The sequence below is a fragment of the Gopherus evgoodei genome, chromosome 6, assembly GCF_007399415.2.
Source record: "Gopherus evgoodei ecotype Sinaloan lineage chromosome 6, rGopEvg1_v1.p, whole genome shotgun sequence".
Lineage (NCBI taxonomy): Eukaryota > Metazoa > Chordata > Testudines > Testudinidae > Gopherus > Gopherus evgoodei.
In genome coordinates, this window is record NC_044327.1 from 102,634,131 (window position 1) to 102,654,942 (window position 20,812).

Consider the following 20,812-nt stretch of genomic DNA (forward strand, 5'->3'; position numbering starts at 1 on the left):
AAAGTTCTTCACATGGTGGCTCATTATATTTAACGGAACTGGTACGTGGAGTTGCTGGACTTCTGTCATCCGTAATTCCAGGAGATCATTTTTAGTCTTAATTTCAGCACTCTCCCTCTTTAAATCAGCCAGATACCCAGCAGTTTTAAAGACTACAATGGCACTTCAAAGCAGATCATCGGGCTTGCACAAGAACAGCAGGGTTTGTATTGTACTGATTTCTCTCCCATTACCTACCAAAAAGTGAGAGTATCCACCTCTACAGTGGTTCCAGCTTCACTAGTCCAAAAAACAAGCGTTCCAGTGTCATTCCTATGTTTTCTTACACATACATAACAAAATATTTATTGAGCAATTATTCGTCTTTTTGGTCTACTAAGCAGCCTCCGTATTTTGTTTGTAGCTGTTAAGGAAAACCTGTTGACACCTAAAGTTCTGACTAGCAGCCAGCAAAATTGTGAATGTGTTTCATAATATGTTTGTGGTTGGACCTGCAGGAATTCCCATTGGCATAAAAAGGAGCTGCTGGAAGAGTGCTTTCTAAAGGAGGAGTTAAGGGCATGGCAGCTTTACAAATTCCCATTGTCTGCTACACCCAGATGCTACCTTTCGAATTACTTGTAACCTTTAATAGGTCTGTCACAAGGTCAGACAAATACAATTTCCCTGTTACTTTCCTTGTCTTCTTTTTCAGTGTCTCGAGTTAACATCAGGGAGAAGTTGAATCACAGTCAATGACCTCATGTATTTAGTTACACTGCTCGCTCTGTTTCCAAATTTCAGTTACACTTTGGGGTTTAAAACACAAAAGTAAAATGACATGAACAGTAAAATGTTTTATGTTCATCAGTTTATGTATCTTTGTTTGCTTGTACATCTGAGCTGTAATACTAAAGCTGTGCTGGAAACTATTTGTTGTGTTTGTATAGTTTACTAAAGACACATTTGTAATTCCAGCCATTGCCTGATGGCATGTTTTTATATCTGATATTCTAGATGCATGTTTGATATTAATAGAAGTGTAGTGAAGTCAGGAAAAGAAGAAAATGTGCCTAGAGAACATGTAATGTACTGATTAAAACCAAGTATTATTTCACTTATTTATCACAGCTATCTGTTAGTACAGTAAGAGGCTGTAGTGTAAAACCCTATCTGAATGCCTTCCATGTAAAGTCAATATCACCAATGAAGTCCTTTGTGAACTTAATGGAGTGTTTGGCCCTTGTTAAGGTTAAAACTCTGATTGGGAAATGTTGCTTTGTTGTTGTGTTTCATTTACTACTTTGTTTTATTTTTGGGAGGAGGGAGGTATCACTCTGAGTCTTTCTTGATATGTGGTAATGACATGAAAAACATCCAGTCTATAACAGTATCGGATGTACAAACACAAAAGGAAACATACGTTAATTTCCTTATTTAGTTCATTAGTTATTGTTTATCTCATCTGAGTTCAGCTGCTCTGGAACTTTATTTGTTCGCCAGAGAGCTATCCTTTAAACAGTAATCACTTATAAAATATCATGGACTTGGGGAACAATCTGGCTGGCTGCATGATGAAGACTGAGTTATGTAATTGAGAGCATATTCTGCTGACCTACCACTTATTAGTAAAAACACTGCAGTAACCATTTTATAAGCACAGTAAGAGCTAACACACTCTAGGGTATGGTTATATATGCTCATTTCAGAGAGGCCTCAGAAAAACACAGCCAGAGTGTATGTGTGATGCCATAACTTTGTTTTATTTGTTCAGTGTGGTTTGATTAACTGTAAATTCATCTCAAGTAATGTCACTTTTAATATGGTTTTACTTTCCTCTGGGGTTGTAAATTGGTTTCTCTGCTGTTCCTTTGCCTCCACCCACTTCCAAAGCTTAAACTTTTTATTTCAAATTGCTGCTGAGAGGCAGTCCTCTGTTGTGGCTTTCTTTTAGAGCAGATTTAAATAAGAATCTGGAGATAGGATACCCAAAATGGACGTGAGACAGGATAATTGGTTCTGTGTATTAAATGGACAACAGTGGCTGACTTTTCTTGACCCAGAAAGATCCTGAGTCATTGCAATCTGTTCTGTGGGAGATCCTAGGCAGTATGACCTGGCTCTTGGACACATTTTCAGTAGTCGTGAGAGAACAGCTGTGGGCTAAGTAATGCCATGGTTCTCCAAGCTATTCCTGTCCTGGTGGGCTGTGATGCTGCAGCAGATGGTACTTGTCCAGTTGGTTGGATCCGAAAGACAAGAAGAAAGTAAGCAAGGGACAGACACCACTTTTTAAATAAGGCAAAATTTGGTTTTCCTTATTCTGCAATCCTTCTCTTTTCCATCTTTAAATATTGTATAAATATGCCTGGGCCTTTAAGAATGAACAGCAGAACATTGTTTTTTAAAGAAGGTTCCCTTTTTCTTCCTTATATGAGGCCCTATCTGGCATCCTCATGTGTATGTATTTATAGGCTTTCCTCAGGTGCTCATCACCTTATTATCCAAGTATCTCACCAATGTTATATTAGCTAACTGAAGTGTTAGCTTTACAGCAGCCTTTATGATAGGGTTATTATTAACTCAATTTTACAGATCAGGAACTGAGACGGAGAAGATTAAGTGACTTGCCAAAGTGACTTTCCCACACTTAGTGGGAGAATTGGAAAAACAAAAACAAAAAAAACCGAGGAGTTTGTACTTAGCAATCATTAGTTCTCAACATTATATAACAATCCCCTTTGTTTAAATTAAAATATTTTCTACATTTATAAAACTTGATACTTCAAAGTTTAACTTTGTCTCTTTGTAAAGGCAAAACCCAAAATACTTCAAACTTTACAGTACTGCTGCTATTAATAATCCTGGTAGTTTCAGGTTGCTGAATGTTCTTGATTCCTTTCCTTGCCCTGAATTTTCATGTTGTTGCTAGAGTTTGTAAGAAATGTTTCTTTCAATAGCTACTAACAGAGGCAGATAGTCCTTGATTATGCCATTCATCTTTCAGACAGTGCAAGTTGTCTTGCAGAGGTATAGCTATTTTTAACATGTGTAGGTAGCCTTATACTTCTTTTTTAGATCCTTTTGTGACTGTTTAAAGGATTCTTCAAACCACTTCCTGTAACTAAGAGTAGTGTACTATTTTCAAGATTTTCCTAATGTCATGTAATTCTTTGAAGGATCATAAGCAGTTTACTATGTAGTACTGTACCCTAGGATAAGTGCATCTTTTTTCTTGTACTGTGGACTCAATCCTCCCCTCATGTGAACATTACCATTCATCATTTGAAGTTATCTGCCTTGTTGATAGGTGCTGATGTTCACATGCATATTTGAGGGCAAGACTGAAATGCATCAATTCCAGATATCCTATGCAATCTATTATTTGTATTTCCATTTATTATAATATTGAATTGATCTTAAAATATGTGCATTGTGTACCTTTTGGAAAACTCATTATGGCCCTGAATTGAGAAAGCACTTAAGCACATGCTTGTAGGCCCACTGAGATCCTTGATAGCTAATAAAACCATAATACCTTAACCAGTTGCTGAGAGCAGTCTAACCCTTCAATGGCTGGATGACCATGTTATACTACTGATTTTAAGTCCCAAAAGAATTAACTTTGACTTAATCAGAAATATTACAGTTGCCTCTTTATTCACACTGATAAAGTCTAGTTAGAAGATGAGAAACTTAATTCCAGACAAAATATCTGTCACCAATACCTAATGGAATCATTGTTTCTTGGTCTTCATGAGATTGGTCTGATTGACTTGTATCTCTCTTGAAAGTGCTCTTGTAGTCAGCAGAAAGTGTAGAGACTCGTTGGTGTCTGCCTTATAAGCACTTGCTTGAACATTATCCTTTGTCAACATACTTTTTAAATTTTTTAAACGTTACCACTTTTTCTGGTAGTTCTGGCAGGGCCGGTGCTTCCATTAGGCGACCCTAGGCGACTGCCTAGGGTACCAGCATTCGGGGGGCGCACGGGAGCTTCCAGTTCTGCTCCCGTCTTGCCGCGGAAGAAGGACCTTCTGCCGATGTGCTGCGGAAAACAGCGGCAGGCAATTGAGCAGCTGTTGCCTGCGGCATTTCGGTGGAGAGTCCTTCTTCAGCGGCACAGTGGGAGTGGAAACAGAAACTCCCGCATGCTCCGTGGGGAGTGCACAAAATGCTGCATTCCCCCCCCCCCCCCCCCCCCCCGAATTCTATCTAGGGCGCAAGATACTCTGATGCTGCTCTTGAGTTTTGGTAGGTTACTTATAGGTTCAGGAACAACTAAATGTGTAATCTTTGTTACAGTGGAGCTTCTTGCTCCCCAAACATCTCTAATTGTTTGGTGTTTGTCACTGGCAAAGTGAAGGTGTTTCATTATTTGGATTCTTCACAGAATCTCCATGTTCAGTGTGAATGTCAGTATATGAGACATAGAGATCTCTGTGCCAAATCAAGTCAGGTAAATTTTTTATTTTGCTATAAATATTGGACTGTCTGCAATCTTCTTCCCTACTATGTATCTGACACAAGTCCATTATATTGCTGTACACATTTAAATTGTCTTACTATTCTGGCCAGGTATTAATAAAATATTAAATTTATGATCACATTTTATTATTTTTCTTGTTTTCTTTCTAGACATCATATGATTCTTTACACAGTCAGGGTACACTGTTAATAGGTTTTATTAGCTTGTCATCTTGGCTCCATACCAAACAGAAGCCTCAGCTATCTCTTGAACATCTGTTACTGCTACGAATATGCTTACTGTGATTTCTAATATTGCTGTACATGAGGGGTAATGGAACAAAATTTGCCTACCACGTTGCAGCTCTGTATATAGGACAAGCACCAGAAGAATAACACCTCTCTCATCAAATAGCATTCATGTACATTTTTTGGAGAGGGGGCTGAACTATTTTACATAAATGCATATATATAATTGAGTTGTATTTTGAACCGTATCTTGAAGAGTAAGGAAAGGTACTTACTCATTGCCATGTTGTCTATTGTAAGGACCTGCATAAGAAAGGGCACTGTATTCATAACTGGTATAAGAAACGTGTAAAAGATTATTGCAGTATAATAGAGATTGTAGCACAATACATTGACAGGCAGATAGATAAATTAGTCTAAATGCCAAAGTAATGCGGTATTTTCCTGGGCAGAAGATCACCTAGCCTCCATCAGGTTGATTGATCCATATAAAAGGGGCATAACTATCAGCAGATATATGACAGATCTCCTACCTGTGGGTCCATTCCTGTATCCTATACAGATTACCTGCACCTAATACTTTGAAAAGAAAACTCGTTGAGATGGAGCACGCTTCCAAAATAGTGTAGAGTTTGTATCCAGGCCCCTCCAATTCTCTAAACCTATTCAAGAGCATGGACAACATTTTCCTATTGGTATCAAGATAGTAAGATTAATCACAGAAAACTAGGTTTTCAAATTCTTACATTTCTTACAGGATGACATAGACCTGAGGCTATCATTACCATATCTCACGGTAACTTCAAATGGTATCATAAATGCAGAATCATCTAGGTCTCTAGCCACAGTGCTGCAAAATATCACAATCCATCCTTCAACAGATAGCAACCAATTCCCTATCTTCCTTTTCCATAAAGATGTGCTTCCTGGTTGCAATCTTAGCTGCCGAAAGAGTCTCAGATCATTGCTCTTGGACATGGGCCTTACTACATCTTCCATAAGGACAAGGTTATCCTTTGTGCTGCAGAGTTATTCATTACCACAATTAATTTTTCCTTTTGTACCATGCAAAAAGTTATTCTCCCTCTTGTTTTGTCCAAAGCTCCCAAACTCAAAAGAGAGCATGACAACTGCTAGATGTGGAGAGAGTGGTGAATTACATAACTTAGAATAGTGTTTCTCAACCAGGGTTAAGTGTACCCCTGGGGACATCCATATGTCTTCCATGGGTTACCTCAGATTGTCTCTAGTTATTTGCCTAGATTTACAGCAGGCTACATAAAAAGCACTAATGAAGTCAATGCAAACTAAAATTACAGACATTCCTTGTTTTATACTTCTTTATATACTATATGCGGAAATGTAAGAACAGTATTATATTCCAATTTTTATTTTATAATTATGGTTAAAAATAAGAAAGTCAGCAATTTTTCAGTAATAGTGTGCTAAGACACTTTCATAATTTTGTCTGATTAAAAGCAAGTAGTTTATAAGTGAGGTGAAACCTGGGGTACACAAAACAAACAGCTTCTGAAAGGAGTGCAGTTGTCTGGAAAGATTGAGAAACACTGCCTTAGAAGAACTGACTAGATCAGGAAAAGAGAATCTTTATTCTTTTCCTTTCACCCTAAATGATTCTGTTTGAAAACATCCAAATCTTCCCTACTTAGGTTATCAAGTGCTGGATCTTATTCAGATATAACCAGTTCCTGAAGGGTCCAAGAATGTATTAATGCAATTAATTTTATGGAAAGGGAATGTTTTGCATCATTTTGTTTTTTTCCCTAACTAATTTCCCCTTACTTCTTTCCAAGTGTCTCAGATTCAGGGCAAGGTCAGGATCCAGAATTGAAATTTATCTGATTTCCTCTTGTGTAAGGTTCTTAAAAGGCCACCAACATCACAGTATTTGAGCACCTCACAATCTTTAATGTATTTATCCTCCAGACACCCTATGAAGAAATACAGTGCTGTTGTCAACATTGTACAGATGGGGCATTTTCCATTAGAATTTTTAAGAACATAAGAATAGCCATACTGGGTCAGCCCAAAGATCCATCTAATCCATTATCCTGTTTTCCAACAGTGGCCCATGCCAGGTGCCCAACAGGGAATGAACAGAACAGGTAACTATCAAGTGATCCATCCCTTGTTGCCCATTCCCAGGTTCTGGCGAACAGAGGCTAGGGACACCATCCCTGCCCATCCTGGCTAATAGTCATTGATGGACTTATCCTCCATGAACTTATCTAGTTTTTTTTTGAACCCTGTTATAATCTTGGCCTTCACAACATCCTCTGGCAAGGAGTTCCACAGGTTTGACTGTGCATTGTATGAAAAAATACTTCCTTTTGTTTGTTTTAAACCTGCTGCCTATTAATTTCATTGGTGACCCCTAGTTCTTGTGTTATGAGGAAGAGTAAATAACACTTCCTTGTTTACTTTCTCCACACCAGTCATGACTTTATAGACCTCTATCACATCCCCCACTTAGTCATCTCTTTTCCAAGCAGAAAAGTCCCAATCTTATTAATCACTTCTCATATGGAAGCCATTCCATACCCTAATCATTTTTGTTGCCCTTTTGTGAACCTTTTCCAATTCCAATAGGTCTTTTTTGAGATGGGGCAATCACAACTGCATGCAGTATTCAAGATGTTGGCGTATCATGGATTTATATAGAGGCAATATGATATTTTCTGTCTTATTTTCCATCCCTTTCTTAATGATTCCCAACATTTTGTTCACTTTTTTAACTGCTGCTGCACATTAAGTGGATGTTTTCAGAGAACTATCCATAGTGACTCCAAGATCTTTCTTGAGTGGTAACAGCTAATTTAGACACCATCATTTTATATGTATAGTTGGAATTATGTTTTCCAATGTGCACTACTTTTCCATTTATCAACACTGAATTTCATCTGCCATTTTGTTGCCCAGTCACCCAATTTTGAGAGATCCTTTTGTAGCTTTTTGCAGTCTGCTTAGGACCTAACTTAAGTAGTTTTGTATCATCTGCAAATTTGCCACCACACTGTTTACCCCTTTTTTCCAGATCATTTATGAATATGTTGAATAGGACTGGTCCCAATACAGACCCCTGGAGGACATCACTATTTACCTCTCTCCATTCTGAAGACTGACCATTTATTCCTAGCCTGAGTTTCCTGTCTTTTAACCAGTTACCAATTCATGAGAGGTCCTTCCCTCTTATTCCATGACAGCTTACTTTGAGGGACCTTATCGAAGACTTTCTGAAAATCTAAGTACACTATATCCACTGGATCTCCTTTGTCCACATGCTTGTTGACCCCCTCAAAGAATTCTGGTAGATTGGTCAGGCATGATTTCCCTTTACAAAAACCAAGTTGACTCTTCCCCAACAAATTATGTTCATCTATGTGTCTAACAATTTTGATCTTTACTATAGTTTCAACCAGTTTTCCTGGTACTGAAGTCTGGCTTACTTGCCTGTAATTGCCAGAATCAGCACTGGAGCCCTTTTTTAAAACTTGATGTCACATTAGCTATCCTCCAGTCATTTGCTACAAAGCTGATTTAAATGATAGGTTGCAAACTACAGTTAGTAGTTTGGCAATTTCACATTTGAGTTCCTTCAGAACTCGGGTGAATACCTTCTGGTCCTGGTGACTTATTACTGTTTAGTTTATCAATTTTTTCCAAAACCACCTATAGCAACACCTCAGTCTGCGACAATTCCTCAGATTTGTCACCTAAGAAGAATGGCTCAGGTTTGGGAATTTTCTCAAGTTCTCAGTCCTGAACGCTGATACAAAGAATTCATTTAGTTTCACTGCAATGGCCTTATTGTAGTTGAGTGCTCCTTTAGCATCTTGAACGTCCAGTGGCCCCCACTGGTTGTTTAGCAGGCCTTTTGCTTCTGATGTACTTAAAAACAATAGCAATTTTGTTTATCTTTTAATGCAATGCCAGTTCCAAGATGCTTAGAAACGCACTGTTTCAATACCTTGAAGTCAGCTAAACCCATTTCCTTGTTGATCTCTTTACAATATTTTTTATTAATTACCTTTGAACAAAAAGTAGGAGTGTGCTAATCAAATTTGCTAATGATACAAAGTTGGAAGGCATTATCAATGCGGAGGAGGATCAGAATATTATACAGGAAGATGACCTTGAAGATTAGAATGACAGAAATGGGCTGAAATTCAATAGTACAAAATGCAAGATCCTGCACTTGGGGTCTAATAAGAGAAATTCTGCTGCAAGCTGGGGATTCTTCAGTTGGAAGCAACAAAGGAGAGGCACTTGGGTGTGTGGGTTGATCACAGGATGACCCTGAGTCTCCAGTGTGTTGTAGTGTGAAAAAGGCAAATCATAGAATGTACTAGACAAGGCACTTCCCAGTAGAGAGAGAGAATTATTAATGCCATCGAACAAGGCACTGGTAGGACTGCATCTGGAATAATGGAGTCAGGAAGGATTTTCACAACACACACACACTGTATTCTGGAAGGCTTTCCTTAATCTCCTTTCTTAGAAGCATCAGGGATGGCGATGGCTTGAGATGAGGCATTGGGCACAGAGGGCCAGTGTTCCGACGTGGTACTGAACGTTCTCTTTTTCTCAGGTGCTTGGGCTGGTTTTTGCACTCGTGCCCAGGGTCTAACTGATGGCAATATGTGACGTTGGGAAGGAATTTTCCCCCAAGTCAAATTGGCAGTGACCGTGGAGTTTTTTGTCTTTCTCTGCAGCATGTGGGTCACTTGCTATTGCGGGGGCCTTGAACGCTGGTGCACCTTGGGCCTTACTGTTCTTTGTTGGTGGCACATAATAATCTCGTCTCCTGTGGGCTGTAATATTTTGGTCTCCTTTTGATGGTTGGGTTTAGTGTGCAGGTGTTACTGGGTGATGTTGGCCTGTGAGATGCAGGAGGTCAGACTGGATGATCTAGTGGTTCCTTCTGGCCTTAATCTTTATGACTCTGACTTCCTCTTTCAGATTCCTTCCACTGTGGCACATTGCCTATAGGCTGAGGACAAGATGATGTCACTGTAATTTCTGACTCTGTCTACATCTGGTCTTATAAAAACAATGCGACTGATACTCTTGGATGGGTACTGAGCATCCTGTTCACAACATACAAATAATTCTTCAGTTTGGAACCTGAGAATTTGAATCTGCTCTCAAATCAGAATTTTACAGTTGATAGCACAATATGCTACTCCAGTACCTCTGGGCCAATGTATAAAACACATTTGTTTTATTCATTTATTATTTGTCAAATTATTACCCCTGCTTTATCGATCCTCTTAACTAAGTAGTTTCCTTTTTTTTAATAGACAATCAGAAATATTTCCTTAAAACATTTCCAAAGAACAGGTAAATTTAAAATGATGAATGAAACTAATACAAAGTCAATTATTTTAGCTTAAGAAGTTCCAGTAGTTCAGGCAATGCATCAGTGAATTAATAGCAGTGTGGAGATAGTATTTAAACACCTTGTAAATTGTGTATTGTTATTCAGTAGCCAGCACATTTAATTTAACATACAAAATTAATCTGCAAATGTTAGTTTATTTAGTGATCATAGGTCAATAGATCTGAATGCATATATGGCACCCTGTCCAATTTACTAATTTGTAATTTAAGTTAAATTTTAGAACGTGAATAAAAAGCATTTCAGTTATTAAAAAAGCTTTAAATGCTAATCTTATTCAGAGAGTCAGGCACAATATCACTGATACGATTATTCTGCTTCACTAGCTGCTTCACTAGCTGTAGTAAAATAAGACCTCTAAGGTTTATTTTGATCTTTCTCTCTTAGCTGAAAGATGTTTAATCCAGTAGTTTACCTCCTTTGTGCTATTTTACAGCTGCACAGGTTCTGGTGGAATAGTACTGGATCTTATATCATCTTGGCATAGAAATGGTAGAATAGTCTAATTGTATTAAACCTTTTCAGTTATTGCCCTGGACATGACTGTCTGTACTTGATGAGTTTCTCATTCAAGTAACCCTCGACCTCAATAAAAACTGAACTCATACCTGAAACCTACACTTTATAATGCCAGATTTTTTCCCATTTTCAGTTGATGCAGTTAACTTGTATCAAGTTCAAAAAATAATGCTTTAAAGGAATCAATTTCATGGTGAATGCGTCTAGTCAATTAGGCCATTTAAACAACATCTTACTCGTGTGTAGCAGACCATTTTACAAGTAACTGATAGTTTTACAAGCCTGTGTTTCAGACACGATAATTGGTTGTCTCTGATATGTGAGTTTGGGACTTACTCATTAACTTCCTTTGGTGTACAGAACATTTCTTAACTAACTCTGTTCTGTACAAATGTAAGATCTTTTTAGCTAGTCATATTTCAAAGTACATTACCAAAAAGTACTAGAAGCGGGGCAGGGTGCTGCTCTTTTTAGTATATTCTCAATGATGCTAATTACGTACTATAACCATTTGACTTTTATCATTCATAAGCTCTAGTCGGCTATCCAATTACAGAGTAAATTCTATTTTAAGCAAAAATTCAAGTAATACATCTTAATTTGTAAGTGTGTAGGGTTTGGATTTATATTGCGTGCAAGAAAAGAAAAGTAATGTGGAAGAGACATTATAGCTTCATTGTGCTATTAGTTGCCACTAGTGAGGATTTGTTGGATAAGTGGAGAGGAAGGGAGTTTCTAGGAAAAGAAATGTGGGCCGAGGAAAATTCTTTGTCCATTGGAGTCCATCTTGACCCATTATCTTCAGGTGTTGGTGTCAGGGTCGGCTCCAGGCCCCAGCGCGCCAAGCACGTGCTTGGGACGGCATGGCGCAGGGGGCACGTTGCCGGGAGGGCGGCAGGAGGCTCTGGTGGACCTCCCGTAGGCGTTCCTGCAGAGGGTCCGCTGGTCCCGCGGCTCCGGTAGAGCTCCGCAGGCACGCCTGCGGGAGATCCACCGGAGCCGCAGGACCAGCGAGCAGCAGAGCGCCCCCCGCGGCGTGCCGCCATGCTTGGGGCAGCGAAATGGCTAGAGCCGGCCCTGGTTGGTGTCTGCAGTACCTTTAATTAATCTCTTTTTGAGCAGAGATATATTCTCTTACAGATGCTATGACAGAGAGAAAAACACTGACAAAATTGTGTTTCGAATGAAGAAAAAGGAGGCTGCTGTCTATCAGCTTATGAGACCCTGATGCTGTGGGGGGGTTTCCACTAATTTCCCATCTTCCTGAAATCAAACTATTTTGAGGAATGCCTAATTTTCTTTTTCTGTTTTTTGGAAAATTAGTAATTTTTTTCTTTGTAACACACTCTCATTTGTTAGTTTGTTGACAGCAAGGATCAAAAATATGAACCTCTCCTGTCTGAACTAAAACACCCAGCTTTATTACCACAAAGGCTGTAGCAAACTCAACATTTTTCAGGGCCAGGCACTTGAGGGGGCCAGAGAGTAATACTGAGTGAGCATTGGTTACAGTTGCAATAATGCACAGAATTGTTAACTTCAACTACACAAATAATGCACAAAATCTAAGGTTATCTTGACACTTTTTTATGATGCATATATAATTCAAATAGGTGATGAATAAAATGTTATCTTGTGCATGTATTAAGTCATTGCTTCGATCAGTTTATGTATTATAAAAATGGAAACCCACAGGACTTTTAGGAACTCTATTCTTAGGTCAGATACAAGTCCATAAAGTGTTTTGGGGCTTTTGAACATGAGCACTCTATGTAAGAATGCTGTTTATTCTGACTCTAAATAGGTACACATGTATAGACAAATGCAGTAATTCTTCTGCATCTACAGGTATTTAGAAATCACAACTATACACCATTTAACTACAGTCGGAACTGAAAGCTTTGTTTTGGACATGTCATTGGACTTTGCTGCACCCAACCAAAAAGTAAGAACTAAGTTTTCTCCGACAACCTCATAGTAGGGATTGTGAGACATACCAGGGTACAATCCAGACTAATAAGTAGCTGAGTCACCCCTGCCTACAATGCCTTGCTGCTGAAGCCTCCACTCTGGACTACTCACAGCCTTCCACATGTAAGTCACTTCCAGCTATGTCGTGTGTGTGTGCTACAGCCAGCCAGACCTTGGCTCTTTCCAACCTTGGTTATGCTGCACGGTGACCCCAATCCATCCGTAGTCCTGGATCTTCCTCCAGAAATGTCTGTCCTGTACTTCCCAGCCCTCTCCTGGATAGCAGAAACACATTATGTCCATCAGTCCTTTAAGGGAATAACACGCACACAACTTGTTACCCCAAATGAAGATATCCAGACACTTCAGCTTGAACACACTGGATTAGATAAAAAAATAATACAAGTTTATTGTGAGTACAAGAAATGAGACATAAAAGTCAGAAATGGTTACAAGAAACATAAAGATCAAACTTTTACTGGTGCCTAAATTAACAAACTGCGTTAGATTCAAAGCAAAGTTTTCTCGTATATTTTCAGCAGTCTTACTGACCAGACTCTTTAGGTCAGGACCGCTTCCCCAGAATCCAATGGCTGCTGCCTTTGTCTCTTCAGATGAGGTGAATGCAATGGGCAGGGGGAGAGAGGGGTGCATTGGGGAGCTTGTCTCTCCTTTTATAGTTTCAATCCCCAGCTGAGATCCAGGAGACAGTCTATATGGAAGGATGTTCCCTGCTGATTTTTTCACCTGTTTGAACTTCCTTTGTTTTCCCTCCATGATTGATGACTCTGTTTCCTGCTTAAATGCAAATTAAGGCAAGCACACATTCTTTCCTTTGTTTAGGGCAGACCTAACTTCTATCTGGGCAGGACTGTGGGGTTTGGAACGTGGGTTAATAACATCCAGGGGAGTCTTATAATTTCACATACAGCATGTCCAAACACATTTTATCAGGACAATACTGACCAGCAAACTGAGTTTTCAAATGATAACTTACAAGGCATGCACAAAGATTATTCCGGTAGTGTGTAGGGTGCAAATATAGCTGTGTATTCCATTGCAGATTGATCTCTGGACTTCTGGATAATTAAAGGTTATTTTAACTTGGCATTCTACACAACAGGTGTATTTACTAGGTAAATATTTGTATAAGTAGTGTTACTGAGGTTAGGTTTTTATTAATAGCTAAAGCTAAAGTTGAAACTAGAATTTTTTTCCTGCCAAAGTGAACATTCTACTTTGTATTTAACTTGCACATTGTAATAAAACAAGCCATGAAACACCAATAATCTGCATAAAAAAACAGAGTCAAATATAACCCAGTTAGGGCATCTTGAGCAAGAGAGAGTTGATTTTTAAAAAGCCAGTGTTAATTTCTTGTGTTGTGTCATACCTGATAGTAATCAAGCCAAATAAATCAAATAGTGAAATTAGTAGAAGGTTGCATGTTTTAGTATCTTTCTTGTACAATTATTTTTGCAGACACTGAAGTATTTTTCTTAAAGGGATATATGCAATAAGAAACTGATTTTAAAACATATTTGTACTTATAAAATAAACAAACTATCTTAGGACATATGTTAAGTAGTATGCATCTGAGTACATTAATAATGTCCCTCAGGCATGTGTTATTGCTTAGCTGTTTCATATGTATTATGTGGGTTTTCCATATAGAGGGGGAAAGTGGGATTTCACATGTTCTGAATGTCTTTGGCTTTAGTCACTGCTAATAATCAGCTTTACAATGTTTAGATCTTTTACCATCTAATACTTGATACTATACATCTAATACATTTCTAAGGGTGTGTTATCTCTATGGGCAATACAATAACTAGAATTCACTATGGACTGTCCTGAGATCTGTTCAGCCTTGCAGTGAAATTTGCACTATGTAATTGTCATTTACTATTTGTGCTACAGTAGCACCTAGAGACCTCAACTGAGACAAAGGAGAAACCGGCAGAGAAGTGACGTGACTTGCCAGTGGGAGAACTGGTTTTAGAAACTAGGACAGTGAACTTTCTTAAAACTTAAAACAGTGCTGTCTATGAGAGTCATCTCTTTCCCATTTAACATATTTGTCACTTCTTTTGTCCTGATTTATGTATGAAATAACAAATCCTTTCTTTCTAAGGCTGTGCTGAACTCATCTGTTCAGCACAGAGTTTGGGGATTGAGAAAGTTGTGTGACCGCCCTTTAATTGGATTGATATTAATGGGTGGTGAGATTGTTCTCACACACCACTCCCAGATAGACTAGATGATGTTGCCACCATTGACCAGGAGGCAGTAAACCATTTCAATGTATCATCTTCCAGGCTCCCCCATAAAAGGTTGGTTGCATATGTAGAATTTTTCTTTCCTGTACATCCAATAGTTTTTTCTGTTCTGTAGCTGCTTATACCACCTTCTTCATATTATATAAGTGACCCCTAGTAGTCTGAGAGAGACTCGAGCATGCTCATGACAATTAAAATCAAAGAGTTTTTCTGGAAAATAGGCTATTCTTGGTGAAAAAAATTATGGGAAAGATTTTGTACCAATTACCTGTTTTACTTTTCTGCGAACAAGTTATCACAATATGTGGAAACAGCTGACATACTGGCAACTCCTCAACATGGACCTATGTCCTGGCCGGAATGGAGAGTCTAATACAGATCTCTGTACTACTTTTGGTCCCTTGCTGTCTCAGCCCCCCTCACGTATCCTAGTATGTCTGTGTATCTTTGTATATCTGTATTTCTGTATATACCTGCCTGTATAGCCTAGAACAACTCTGGTCCCTCTGTTGTGATATTTGATGTGATTTTTGACATTTTTCATGACCACCCTCCCCACACGTCACCTTATTCTCCTCCCTTTTTAGTCTCCGACACTTGGGTTTGCCAGTACCATGCTGCACTCTCTCTAGTACAGTCTTTCCATTCTCATTTGTCAAGCATCTTCTCTCTCTCCCTTGAAAACACTTCAGATTCTTCTGTAAAATGCAGGCAAAAGACTAAATCACTTATGATCTGAAGGTTAAGTTCAGGAGAGGAGAGTTTGGAGATTACGAATGATAAAAAGGAGGGAGAAGAGCTTCTATTCTGTCAAGCACTGTGTAAATTGGTTACTTCATAAATGATTTGTGAAGTGCATGTATGTTTTCTCTATCCCTGTTAGTCAAAATTCACAAGCCAAAATAGTCAGCCATGGCCATAGTAGAACTTACATGAAACATTTTGAACTAGAAATGACTTTCAGAAACGCATTTGCAAAAGCTTTGGGACCTACAATTTTTGCTAAAAGCAAAATTTCAAATGCTTCATAACCATACAAAGTAACCTAGCAACACACAAATTTCACAACCTTTTCATAACCATTATTGCCCTTCACTAGTTGTGAAGATTATGAAAACAAATGTTAAAATGGAAATGGTTCTTTTGTTTTTAACCTAGAGCAGTGTCTACCAATGCAACTGCTATTACTCAAAAATACAAAAGTTTTTCCCTTAAGCAGGGTCACATTTAAAAAACAAATAAAACCTCATTAACATGATTTCTGTCATAAAATCTTTATGCTTTGTAATTAAATGCTTTAAGTTCTATCTTCACATTCACAGACTCAGAAATCAGAATGATAGTAAACTCAGCAACAGAACTTGTTACATTTATAAATTTGTTAGAGACATATTTTAAGAGCACTTTAACCTCATCTCCATTGTGTGCATGTGCACACAACAGGCAACAGTGCAGTCCAATCCAAATACAACATGTCAAGCACATATTGATCTGTTCTGAATTAGTTTTAACCTTTTGAGGTAAGGAGCCTCCTATAAAAGTCACTCTTGGATTGGTCATTGAAAAACAAAAATTTTGCAAGCATTGTGTTTATTTTTTCCAATCTATCAAAGTCTTTCCTTTTCCCCTCAACTGTTGGAGAGAAATTGCGACAGTCTACTACACCTACTGAGCAATGAAGCAGAACTCTTCAAACAGCTCCAAGATTAATTTTGAGTAACTAACACAAATGAATTAAATTGCAGCAAGGGCAGTTTTCGGTTGGACATTAGTAAAAACTTCCTGACTGTCAGGGTGGTTAAGCACTGGAATAAATTGCCTAGGGAGGTTGTGGAATCTCCATCATTGGGGATTTTTAAGAGCATGTTGGACAAACACTTGTCAGGGATGAACTAGGTAATACTTAATCCTGCCTTGAGTGCAGGGGACTGGACTAGATGACCTCTCGAGATCCCTTCCAGTTCTGTGATTCTATGAATCTGGCAATTTTTTGGACTATTGGATTTGTGTCTGCTTATCAAAAAAAAAAAATGGAGGGCCATATCCAGCTTTGTCTAAATCTCAAACTATCGTGGTAACGCTGTGGTAATAGCATTCTTTCATAAGGAAGAATTATTTCCTCAACTCTGATATTTTGAAGGATTTCATTTGTTTTGGACATGTTTTTCAAATGATTGAAATACATTTTAACTTGGATTTCAGCCAATGCTGCAAACAAGGTTCAGCGCATTTGTCTATGTGCTTGATTTTTTTTATCTAAAAGGATACTGAAATACATTCATAGCCATCAGTACAATCAAAGCAATTTTTCTTGAGTTGTCCTATCTGAATATAGCACATCAGCACATTTCACTGAAATGGTTTTATGAATGGAATAGATGCTCATTAGTAATGACATATGAAATTAACTTTGGGGCCAGATACTCAGCCCGTATACGTTGGTTTAGGACCACAATCATCATGGTATTGTGCTGATTTACACTTGCTGAGGATCTGGGCATGAATCTTTGCCAGTTTTTGCTTAATCTACAAGTTGGAGAAAGCAGTGTTTGAGAATTATATTTCTAGTGTACTCAAGTGGGAGAGAATAGTATTTTACATGTTTGGGGAGGCGGGTTATTGATTACAGAATATGGTATCAATACAACTTAATTTTTGCAACATGACAAGAGCCCATTGTGGGATGAAGACCCAAAATGGCGACCACTAGAAGACGTTACAGAAGTCTTAGTGTTGTGCATTTAATTCATCATATTTCTTTCTAACCTCAGTTTTAGAAATGTTGTAGTCCTGTTGTAAATAATTTAAAATATCAGTTTAAGACAGATAATTGTATGTTGAGTGCAGCATATCTGAGGCAGGAGTTTGTAGCTTTATATTCAGCTTAGAATCCCATGGACAGGAAGAAGTCCTTTTCACCATTCAGGGAATAGGAGAAGACAGAAGAGCTCCTACCACTTTTGTCCTACTGTAATGAGAGATTGTGCAGGAACTAGGGTAGGTAGGCTGTTCACACAGTTTCAAACCCACTCAGACATTTTGGTGGTGGTTGGGTTGCATCATGCCTAGAACAGTTGTAAAAATAGGAGCAGAGAGAAAAAATCCCTTAGGGAATAAATGTGTGAAAATGAAGGAAAGACATTGTTGAAAACAAATACAAAGAAATGAGGGGATGATGGAGGGGAGATAAGTTAGAGAGAGAATTCCAACAAAAATGTAGACCATATATACAACATAGGGCACTTAATTATGCCAATCTAGCTTTTGAGTCACTGTCTTATCTCAGATGCATAGTGCAGGCTTCTTTTTAGTCTGAAAATATTTGTTTTTAGAATTGAGTCACATTTTGTATACATAAGAGGGCAAACACTGGTTTGAATTACGGGATAAATGTTTGTGTATGCAAACTAATTTCCAAAGACTTCAAAATAGTGGAAACAGTTCCTAAAGCCCTTGACTTATTGAGGTTCATCCACTGTAGTGTAAAGATTAAATTGGATAATGCAATAACGTACAATAAATTATTCTGAAGATCACTTCTATGGCAGTGTTGTTAATTATAGTCCCTTTCTATATCTGGGTTAGAGACAAGTCAGCTGACAAGCCTTTTTCTCTATGGCTGTCCCCAGAATAGCTACATTCCTATGGATATTCCAAACAGCTGTTCTGTGGTGTCATCACCACAGGTTCCTACTCCAAAAGCCACTACCTAATGATCAGCTTCCTCTTATTTCAGCAGCCACCAAGATTCGGGTTCTCTGGCGGTGGATATTTTGGAACTTGATCAGCCTCACAGAGACAGAATATTTGTGCCAGATTGTTAATTTAATTTCTATATTTATTTACATACCAAGAAATAAAAAAACAAAAAGAAGGGATTTTAAATTTTTGTCAAGAAAACAATTTTTCCTTTACCAATTTACCAAAGGGAATTTTGCCCTGTTTTATTACTCAATTATTGACTTTGTTTTGGAACATACTGTCACTGAAATGTACAAAATGATTTTAGGCTACATCTTGACAACAGTATGATCTGGTAAGTGGTTGTTCCTTTTGCTCTAAGTTGCATGAAAACTAACCTGCTAGTGTGCTTGGTGCATTTTCATATATTGTAAATTTTAAAGCTTAAGCTCAAGGACTCCATCGTTAAAATGCAATTACCTTTTGATAATCAGCCTTGGTTGACCTTATTTCAAGCATTAAGTATAAATAGGATTGTAAATTAAGACTTGTATGTAATCAGTGGGGCAGATGGCAGTGGTCTTACCAGTAGGGGGGTGTATGGTAGGCATTCTGTAGGTTAGAGGTCTGAAAATCTCAGCTTACTGAGCCATATTTATCAGCTTAACACCAGCAGGGTCCTTTTATCAAGTGGTTATAGTGAAACCTTGATTTGTTATATTTTTGTACAGCTTTCACTTCCTCTCCATACTTAGCATTCAAAGTGTATAAATGTTGACCTAAATTGACCTTAAGTATAATTTCTACTATATGAAAGACTTCAAGATACATACCTTCACTAGATTACTGTATATTCTAATGATTTACCACACTGACTTATAGATTTAATAATAATGATATGAAATAGGTATCCTAATAATATAAAAATTCAGTTCTAAAATTCTTAATTGTCTCAAGATTTTAAGCAATTTTTGCAATGTTATTGCAAATTTTGAACTTGTACCACTGATGATTTTAATAACATTTTACACAAAGAGAAAGCCCAGGAAATAATGGTTTGGTAACTGCTGTTCATAGGTAAGTATCCCTACACTTTTATCTACTCTTGATTTTACATCATCTTTCTAGGTTGTTTCCAGCCTCACTCTGCATTTAACAAATCTAGGTTTGACTATTTCTGAGCTGAGATAGGCAGCTGTTCCCACTTCTTTATGTAAATAGAAATATCAACTTTTCTGATAACTATGTTCAAGATCCCTAGTAATGCAGTTACCTTTATAGATAATTGTAGATAAGTAATCTCTCCTACCTCACTGTAATATTTTTAATATAGGTTTCTGTCTAGCACTTCAGCTAAGTATCTTGTCAGAACAGTACATACATTTAATAAAATTGCTACAGATTTCTAGTATTTAAATAGGTTAGCAGGTAAACAAAACAATTGTAGGGGAATTTTGAAGAGCTTAAAGGAGAATGTACAGCTTGTTTAGTCTTTAGAAGATTTAGTTAATGAGTACAGAATCTAGTGCTCTAGGACTTCTGATACCTTATTGTGGTCTCTGGTTGCTACCACAATACAAATAAAAATAATAATTACTATTATTGTGCATGTTTGTGGCTATTTTTGAGAGTGGAAAGTTAATATTTCTTGCAAAAACATTCCTCAGTACAAGAATGTTCAGACTAAACTTTGTAAGGACAAAATATTTCTATTTGTTGACAATAGCAAACATTGATGCATGTAATTGCAGTTATGATAAAAGTCCATTTGACGTGTCAGACATTAGTAGGTTTTCTGGATCAAATACTGACTAAGGAAAAAATATGTTGGAATTTTCCTTGACAAACACACTTAATGAAATCCATTCATCAAAGTAGTCTGAAAAGTACCACCTATTTTACCTTTTTTTTTCTTTCTGAAAAAAGACCAAGAAATGAATTGAACCTATTTTTTTCTTGATAATTTATTTAAACCACAATGAGACTATTGTGTTTAAAAGAAGTAAAAAGAAGTGTTTCAGTGAGTTTGGGAAGAACGACCAACATATACCTGGCTTTGTTTACTTGTCTATAAGTGTTTCCTGCGTTATGGCTGCTATCATGAATGTCAATGAAATCTTTACTAGGGGCTATATCTTGCCAAATATTTTCTGTCAAGTATTTTGATACTCTTAACATTTGACATTAAAAGTTGTATTTACTTTTTTTTGCTATATGACTAGTGTAGAAATACCACAGTGAGATTTAA

General features: G+C 37.6%; 1 protein-coding gene across 11 annotated transcripts in view; it reads left to right on the forward strand.

The window, feature by feature from the left end:
• Positions 1-20,812, forward strand: part of ARL15 (ADP ribosylation factor like GTPase 15) — a 322,749-nt gene that overhangs the window by 297,225 nt on the left and 4,712 nt on the right. Inside the window, exon 6 of one of the 11 annotated variants that reach the window (XM_030567018.1) lies at positions 108-1,255. The exons of the other annotated variants lie outside the window; for them this stretch is intronic. Coding sequence (XP_030422878.1) covers positions 108-123 — 16 coding nt within the window. The 3' untranslated portion in view covers positions 124-1,255. Of the gene's footprint in view, positions 1-107; positions 1,256-20,812 lie in introns of those variants that run through there. 11 annotated transcript variants of the gene reach the window in all.